We start from the raw sequence: 9,047 nt of genomic DNA, 5'->3' as shown, positions 1-9,047 counted from the left end.
ACAAGTGGCACAGGCTCTAGGGTCTCAAAAGTGGGTTTGTGACACCTGTGTGATTTTGAACAAGTCACAATCACACTGAGCTCCAGTTTCTTCATCTGTAAAATAGGGATTGTATCAGTCAGGATGGGTTAAATTATGCTGCAGTAACAAACAATTCCAAAATCCCAGCGGCTTATAACAACAAAGACTTACTTCTCATGTGTGTTTCATGGCCACTGTGGTTTGGGGCAGCCGAGGCTGTGCTCCATGTCTTCTTCACTCTGGGACCCAAGCTGAGGGAACAGCCACCTTGTGGAGCCTTGCTAGTCATTGCGGGAGAGGGAAGGAGAGAGGGGCATTGTGCACTAGCTATTAAATGCTTTGGCCTGGACTCACTTCTGATCACAACTCAATGGCAAGAACTAGTCTCGTGGCCCCACCCATCACAAGGAGACAGGGAGGAGCGACCCTGCCACGTGCGAGAGCTAAACAGCCCGAAGTATTTGGTGAACAGCACTGCAACCCACCTGCGTGGTTGTAAGAACGCAGTGAGAAGTGCAATGAGCTCAATCCTGTTAGCTGTTAACATTGTTGCCTTGTGATTCTGATTTCCATTTGTATTTACGCTCGTGATTTCCTGTGACTTCCACATCAATTCCAGCCATTTACAGCTGCAGATACAGAGAGGGAGATGGACTTGCCAAGGGTCACACAGTGAATCAGTAGCTGGACACCCAGTTCTCCAGGCTCCACATTCTGAGCTCCTCCCACCTTATGGGTTCTCTGTAAGTTGACTGACAGTGTGACAGTCTTTTCAGGGAGCCTGCAGCCTCTGCTTTTCTCCCAAAGCTGATCTCCCAGCCTTTCCAAGCCCTTCCAGCTCAGCCGGAGTGAGGGCTGAGGGGGTGGAACAATGAGAAGTCTGTGCCACCCTCCGGGGCCAGAGTCCGAACATTGCAGCCGTTCCTACGCAGGGAGCCTGCACATTCCCACCTCCTGTCCTCCAGTCCTGGGCTCAGCCCAGACACACCCACCATATGCTGACAGCTCCCAGACGGTGGGGAAGGAAAGCCCCCAGGACTCTGCAAAACCTCCCAAAGCGTTTTAATAGCCTGCACAACAGCTTGGCCCCCAGGAAGACTCTAAGCCTCTCTAAAATCTTAGTCTCCAGGCAGATGGGTAGACCCTGGCAAGACTTCCAAAGAGACTGGCCTCATTCATCCAACAAGCACGCTTTCTTGGAGGCCCTGCCCAGTGCCAGGCAGGCTACTGGCTGAGATGAGAAGACGCCATCACTGCCTTCCACAGACGTGTGAACGAAATCACAACACAAGATTAAGGCTGTAATTAAGCTGCTAGTGTGGTCAAGGAATGCTTCCTGGAGGAGGTGGCACCTGGGAGGACTCTCTCCCTGGTTCTCTCCCTGGACCTACGCCTTACTTGAAAAACCAGCTTCTGGTTGTTCAGTCTCCCCTCCCGCCACCTACTCACTGACGTTCTGTGCTTCAACACATGACACCACTCACAGTTCTCAGAAAGGCCTGGGTTCTCTCTATCTTCCATGGCTTTGCACTTGCTGGCTCCTCTTCCCTTTACAACGAAAACTCTTATTCATCCCTGAAAACCCAGTTCAGTAGTTGTATCCTCTGGGAAACCTTCCTTGACAAACCCTTGCCCCGGGAGGTAGGTACTTCTTCAGTTCCATTTTCTGTTTCTCACACATACTTCTCTTGCTGCAATTACAGTCTTGTAATTTGTCTCTTTACACATCCATTTGCTTCTCCAGTTTGTGAGCTCTTTGGGTTCAGGGGCAATTCCTCTGGATCTTTGCACTCTGGGTGGCAGAGCAGGCACATGCGTGCATCTGGAGGGCTCAGGAGGATAGCTGCATGAGGCACAGTGTTTCTTCTCCCCGTCTCCTTTGACATTGCCATGACCCAGTGAGGCAGGCGTGGCAGGAGTGCTGTGAAAACAGCCAGCTCTCTACAGAGGGCCTGACATGCACTGAGCACAGTGCCAGGCACCAGCAGGGGACATTTACCCGGGCTGTAATCATCTGTGATTCTCAGCGCCTGGCACACAGAAATGCTTGGTGAATTCAGTTGTGCATCTGAGAGCTAAGGAAACGTGCCCAAGAACGTGCAATTTAAATGAAGAGTTTTATACTCTGGTCAGGTCCTCTCAGTGCAGTCCTCTGGCATTCCCTGGCAGATGGAAAAATCCACCTCAGGGACACTGGCTCTGCCATCTGGGTCAACTCTCTCTTGTAAAAAATGCTGAGGATGCAATCTGTGTGTTGTTCTCAATATCTCATTTGAGACATTTCTTTTTAGTATTTAGAACCAGAAAATTTATTTTTCATGAAGAGTCAATCTCTCCTTTCTACCACATAAGAATAAAATGACCTCTTTGTGTTTCCCTTTTCCCTCTGAATGCTAGGAACCTCAGAGACAAGTAATAATATGACAACAGGACTCAGAGTCAGAATATTTCCTTCCACCTCCATCTATGTGGCTCCTCTAGTTGAAACCGTCTTGGGTCCTTTATAGGAAAAGCAGGTGTAAATAAACACGTATGTAATACGCCCTGAGGAGAAGACTGGGAAAGGATCCAGGCTAAAGAGCGGAAGGCTTAGGCAAATCCCTTACCCTCTCTGAGACTCAGTCTCCTCCTCAGCAGCACAGGGTAGGAGGCGCTGCTGCAGACCTTGGAGAGAGGCAGCTCTCCTGTGAGGAGGACTGGCCACCGTTCAGGCTTGGGCAGGGTAGCAGTCAACGTCCTCTCTGGTGAGGCTGTGAAGCTGGTAACCCTGAACACATTCACACTTCAGACCCAGTGTGGCCAGAATTTTTATTTTTAAGTCAGAAAGAGGTTTTCATGTGAAATCTCCTAACACATAAATGTTGCCAATTAATTTGCATTTTTTCAAAACACCGCATTGGACAAACCAAACTTGGCTGCAGGCCAGATCTAGCCTGAGGCTCTCCTGGGCTCAGCCGATCAAGCCCAGCCCACCTCAAACAGGGTCTGTTTGGTGCGTTTAGGCTGAGAGTGGGGAACAGTTTACATCATTTCTTCTGAACCCTGCCTTCCCCCCACAACATCCCAAGAGAGCTATCTGGTTCTGAGATGAGCAAGCCCAAGCCATGTTGTTCCAGGTGGACCCTGACCCGAGCTGGACCATACACAGGGCCCTGCCCCAGGCTTGGGCAATTGGTTTAAAAAGGACAGCTGAGGGGCCGGCCCGGTGGCCGAGTGGTTAAGTTCACGCGCTCCACTTCAGTGGCCCAGGGTTCACCGGTTCAGAAGAGCGGCCCTGCTCCTTGAGGTGAGAGAAGGCAGCTCCCTGACTCCGGAGATGGGGCGTGTGCAAGCCTGAACCCTGGTCTAGGGTAAGGAGCCTGGTCCAAATCTCAGCCCACTGGCCTGTGGCCTCAGCAAATCCCTACAAAAATGAAACGGGAGCTGTCTCCATGCATTCTCCCCCTGTCAAGGAGATGGACTATTTAAATGGACCACAGCCACCCAGCTAGAAGCTATGCTTCCCAGCCTCCTTTGCAGCCAGGAGTAGCCATCTCAGTAAGTATTGACCAGTGGGATATAAGAGGAAGTAAGGGGTACAGCCATCGGAGAGTATCCCCAAGGGAGGGGCGGCCCCCTCCATCCTCTCTCCACCCTGCTACTCGGGATGCAGATGAGCCCTCTGGGGTCTGCCAGCCAGGGCAACATCCCAGGCACAGGGAAGCAGCCAGAGAGGAGCAACTCGAGACCCTGAACACTACTGCACCCGGCCACCAGACCAGCTCTTGACGCCTCCCCACAGACTGCACCATGAGAAAGAAAGGACATTCAGTTTGGTTTAAGGTCCTACTGTTTTGCCTCTCTGTGCCTAAATGTATATCCTAACTGGTTTTCTACCCAGGGATTCCAGTTAGCATCTTTGGTTATCCCAACACGAGGAGGGAGCAAGTGCTACTAGTTTCTAGTAGGTTGAGACCAGAGATGCTCAACATCCTACAAACGCACAGGACAGCCTCCTCCGAGAGGAATGATCGGGTCCCAAATGTCAGTAGGGCCGCTGTTGAGAAACTCTGCTCTGTGCTCTCTGGGCTTCAGTGTGCCCGCCCCTACAATGGGCAATATAGAGGTATCGTGTTTTTTATGAGGACCCAGTGAAGTGATCGACGTGATCTACTTTCAGGAAAGAAGACAGTCCTGCAAAGATAGTCATGAAGGATTTATTACTGCAATAAATTAAGATGGAAGCCCCAGAGGAGAGTGAGGCGGGCCAAAATTATCTCCAAAATGAGGCAATGGTGCTCCACACAGGAGGGGTCTCCAGGGTTGGGCTGGGGGCTTGAGGGGCCTGGCTCAGAGGGTGCTGAATTCTCGAGGCCCTGGATGTTCAGTGCAGGATCGGTGGGGGGCGGGGGGGGGGGGGAGGGAGGTGCTCCTGCCAGCCACCTCAGCCTTGGGGAAGGGGAGGGATGGGGAAATCCAGCAGAGGGACGGGGGTGGGAACTGCTGCTGGCGCCCACAGAGCTCACCCCGTGCCCACCATCTCCCACCCTGCCTGGGGCCCCACTCTCCCTCTCACGCATACCTGCCTCTCCTCCCACCCCATGCCTGTCCCCTCGCCCCAGACTCTCTCTCTCTCTATCACACACACACACACATTTCCTTCCCCTGTGGTCTTGTCCCTCTGCACATCCCACCACACACACTCACCAGTGCCAAGCCTGAGTCCAGAGGGATGGGGCTGGGCTGGACCAAGCTGACATTTCTCCAAATGGGGCCCTTTCCCTGGGTCAGTTTGGAGCCAGCCACACGAAGCTGCAGAGTCAGTGCCATTGGGTGGAGTGGGGAGCTGAGTATAACTGGGCATTTGGTGGGAAAAGGGGATCTGGAGGTTCAGGACAGGCAGGGGCAGCAGCCCCTGACTCCAGGAGGAGTGGCAGGAGTGCTGGGCAGCACAAAGGCACTGGGGGCCAGTGGGGGACGTCCCCAGAGCTGGGGAGGGCGGCCATGGGGTGAGCTGGCCTGACGTGGAGAGCAAGCCCTGAACCAGCAGCAGCGACACCTCAAGGCACTCAGTGCCGCATCCCTCCACACCAGGGGCCCCAGAGCATCCAGGAGCCTCTGCTGGGAGGGCCCAGGCCACCGAGGGACGGCCTGGAGGACCAGGAGTCGTTGTCTTCCCTCTGTCCCAGGGTCTCCGGGCTGTGAAGGGTGGGAGAGGGTGCCCGGTGCCCACCGCCCAGCCCGGCCACCGGAGGTGGTCACCTCAGACCTCGGGGCCTCCAAAGGCCAGGTTGTCACGGACCATCAGTGTCTTGCGGAGGTCACGGTCCACCAGGGGGCGCTGCATGCGCCACTTGTGCGCCTCCTGCAGTCCTGGCTCGAAGTAGTAGATGCAGGCGCCGAAGCCCACCAGGATGAGGACGGAGATGACCAGGTAGACAGGCACGAACCAGTCCAGGAAGTGCGGCATCGCGGCGGCCTTGGCTGCCGAGACACAGGCGGTGAGAGCCGGCAGAGGTGCGCCTTGTCCTGCCTGCCTGCCCAGAGGGGGACCCGCTGGCCTCGCAGAGCCAGGAGGTCTGAGCATCACTTTATAGGTGGGAGGCCCAGGAGAGTGGGGAAAAGTACCTGATCAAGACCACATGGTGACTCAGCAGCTGTGCCCCCTGACCAAGCACAGAGCTGCCCCCACCACAGGGGGCCCACCCAGCTCCTACTCACCCTCTGAGATGGAGGCTTGTAGCTGAAAGCCCACCTGGCTCAGTCCCTCTCCAGCATGTGTGCCCTCAGGCAAGTTGCCTAACCTCTCTGGGCCTCGGGGTCGTCCCCTGTGGAAGGGGACACTAACAGAGCCTCTGTGCAAGTCCCAGCGGGGATTCAATGAGGTGACTGATCCCTCAGGGCACTCAGTAAAGGACAGCCTGGGCAATGCCTCCCCTGAGCCGCCCCTCCCGGCTCTGACTGCGCAGCTGCAGAGGCTGCCGTGGGCCAGGCCCTTCACAGATGAGTGGGTCCCCGGCCACCCGCACATCCTGGCCAGGTGTGGCTTAGTGAAAGCCTGATGAACAAACGCCCATCCCCAGGGGACATGGTTGATGTCAACAGGGTCCACACAGGCTCCCGAATTCAGGCCCACGCCCAATCTCATAATTATAAGAGTATGGACGCAGGCGCTAGCCCAAAAAACCTGGGCCTTGGTTTCCAAATCCGTAAAATGGGAATGAAAATAGTTCCTAGGTCTCAGGACTATTGTGACTGTGAAATGAGTAAATTTATGTAAAATGCTCAGAACCAGTGCCTGGCACATAATGAGTGCTACACAGCAGTTCGTTCTTATTCTCTGAGCCTCAGTTTCCTTATGTGTAAAATTGGGATAGAAATAGAACCCACTTCTCAAGGTCACTGTGAATGTTTAGCAAGACAGTACCTACAGAGCATTTAGCACAACACCACCTGGTACAGAATCAACGCTCAGTGAGTATTAACCATGGTTACTTCCGGTGAACGGGAGGCAGGGAGGCAGGAAAATGAAAGGTGCTTCACAAACCTGTACACACCCAGACTCCTCAGAATGGCCCCAAAGTGCCCACATCTGCTCTCTGCCAACCCCCTCAGCCTCATCTCCCACCCTACGTGCCATCATATGGAACTGCTTGTCAGTCACCTACGTGCACCTGCATAACATGCAGTCCCCATCTTTGTATATGCTTTCATTTTCCCTGGAATCTTTTTGCCTCCTGTTTGAGATCCCAGGTGTGGACCTACACGCCACTTGTCAAGCCATGCTGTGGGGGATCCCACATACAAAATAGAGAAGACTGGCACAGATGTTAGCTCAGGGACAATCTTCCTCACACACACACACAAAAGAATGCCTTCACAAACCTTACAACAGGCCTGTCCACATTTTACAGGTGAAGAAACAAAAGCCCAGATATGTTCACTAACTTGCCTGGGGTTACCCAGCTGGGTAGTGACAGAGCTGGACCCCAAACCCCAGCGATATCCTAAGGTTTGAGTCCTCCAGGGTGGGGAAAGACACCTGAGCAGAGTGAAATGAGCAGAGGCGCACCTTGGCTTCTGGGGAGGGGAGAAAGGGGATGGATGAAGTGACCTCCAGAGCAGGCTGAAGAGAAGCCCCAGCTTCTTGGACTTCTGTCTCGAAACTCCCATTCCTCTGTCCCCCCACTTCCAGGTGGGTCTGCGAGGTGGGCTGTGACCCAGGGAAGGGAGAGATGCTACCTCTCAGTCCTGCATCCATCCAGAGCCCCTCCCCTGCCCCCCAGGCTCCCCACTGGCTGTTCTGAAGGACACACAATGTCTCAAGTGCCCTATTGATGGAGGAATAAAATGAAGAGTGTGCTAATGGCCCAAAGTCAGGGCTGGCACAGCGCCCTCCTGCCCCGCTGCCTTTCTGGAGCACCAAAGACAGAGTTCAGATTTGCCTGGTGCTGCCTGGGTTGGGGGAGGTGGGGAAGGGGACCCCAAGCGGGGAGGCTGCTGCAAACTAGCCTGACTGAAGCCAAGGTGATTTGTGCTTCCTCCCCTGGCCCCAAGCAGGGCCCCAGTCTCCTTGCAACTTAAACCTGAGAATGTGGTACTCAGGCTGAGCAGAAGCCATTTCAGCTGCAAAGCTGTGGATCTGTGGAGCAGAGTTCAGGGTCTCCCATCATCTCCAGCCCTGTGAACAAAACTCCAGGCATTCTAGGGCAGACTGAGGACCCCCTAGACCTTTTCCAGGCTCCTCAGGGGACTGGCTAGCTGAAACAAAACACTCACAGGCCTTCTATGTGACCATGGGCCACTTCTCACCCTCTCTGGACTTCAAGGTTCCCCATGCACAGTGACAGGTTGGGGTGGCAGTTACCAGATGATCTATAAGGAATTTTTCAGCCCCATTCCAGCCAAGGTCCTGTCCGGGACAGTGTGAGGGTTGCAGAGCCTCCTCCCGGCCTCCCAAGCCATTGGCACCACTCGGTGGCCCCCCGCGTGCCCGCAAACCAACCTCGCGGCCTGCAGATGTCTGTTCCGGGAGCTCTGTGCTGAGCACACCACGTTGGCCTGGGCAGCTCAGCGTCGGCCCGAGGACTCAGTCGCAGCTGCTGTCCCCAGAGACACTGCCATCTGCAGCCGCCCTGGGTGCTAGAGGCAGAGAAAGGGCAAAGCGATGCCCCTTACAAGAGTCAGAGCTTCTCAGGCCCAGGGGCTCTGACTGGGCCAGGAAGAGGCCGTCCTGGGCTGGCTTGGCACCTTGGTACCTCTCCCTGCCCATACGAAGAGACCCTTTCTTCTGCCCCCCACCCTCAGGATGGCAGGAGGAGGGACCTCTCTCAGCCAATCAGCAACCTGGCAGAGCAACGGCTTTATCCTCTGTTGCCCTGGCAACCGGCCTTCTCTTCTGCATCCCTTGCACTGTGCATGTGGTACAGAGATGACAGACAGGGCAGGGTTGGCGGAATTTGGAGAGGGACGGGAGGCACCCAGCAGGCCGCTGGGCCCCAGAGGTGGTGGGCCTGGAGAGGAGAGTTTCCTGGCGGAGATAACTGGGAGGGTTCAGAGGCTTGCCATTGGAAGGTAGGGAGAAATTGGGGTCCCTTGCAAGTGGGTGGGGACACAGAAGCAGTGACCAATAGAGTCAATGAGGGTCATATATATATATGAAGTTATAAAGAGAAGAACCAAGACTGAGACTGAGAGTCTGGACACATTGGTCCACTGTAGCATTTACCATGTGCCAGACTCTGCTTTCAGTGCTTTATTTACACTAACTCATTTACTTGTCGTCGAAGGTCACAGAGCAAGAAAGTTGCAAGGCCAGGGTTGGAGCCCTAGCCTGGCCTTCAGGCCCCCGTGCAGGGGCTGCCCCTCCCAGTTCTGCCTCACCAGCCCTGCAGCCCCCCTGGCTGGGATATGGCCTGGGATAGTTGTGGCTCCCAGGCACTGAGCACCCCAATTGCCAGGCGTGGCCCCCACATCACTTCATCCAGTCCCGCAGCTGGGTTGGTATTGATAGCCCACTGTGGGATGAGGCAGCTATGGTTCAGAGA

General features: G+C 54.9%; 1 protein-coding gene across 3 annotated transcripts; it reads right to left on the bottom strand.

Annotated features, from left to right (window-relative positions):
- Window positions 1-4,201: 4,201 nt before the first annotated feature.
- Window positions 4,202-8,416, bottom strand: SMIM45 (small integral membrane protein 45). Of its 3 annotated transcripts, XM_008537824.2 has the most exons (3): window positions 8,006-8,313; window positions 5,722-7,681; window positions 4,202-5,484 (listed from the first exon to the last, which is right to left on the bottom strand). In XM_008537824.2, exons 2-3 carry the CDS (start codon window positions 6,305-6,307, stop codon window positions 5,264-5,266), a joined length of 807 nt encoding a protein of 268 aa, XP_008536046.2. In that variant the 5' UTR covers window positions 6,308-7,681; window positions 8,006-8,313; the 3' UTR covers window positions 4,202-5,263. The 3 variants fall into 3 exon arrangements, with proteins under 3 accessions (XP_008536046.2, XP_070455715.1, XP_070455716.1); XM_070599614.1 differs by lacking the exon at window positions 5,722-7,681 and having other exon boundaries at window positions 8,006-8,416; XM_070599615.1 differs by lacking the exon at window positions 8,006-8,313 and having other exon boundaries at window positions 5,756-5,965.
- Between the last annotated feature and the right edge of the window lie 631 nt (window positions 8,417-9,047).

This window comes from Equus przewalskii, chromosome 29 (assembly GCF_037783145.1).
Source record: "Equus przewalskii isolate Varuska chromosome 29, EquPr2, whole genome shotgun sequence".
Classification (NCBI taxonomy): Eukaryota; Metazoa; Chordata; class Mammalia; order Perissodactyla; family Equidae; genus Equus; species Equus przewalskii.
The sequence above is the reverse complement of the archived record's forward strand: the minus strand, read 5'-3'. Positions and strand labels throughout refer to the sequence as shown.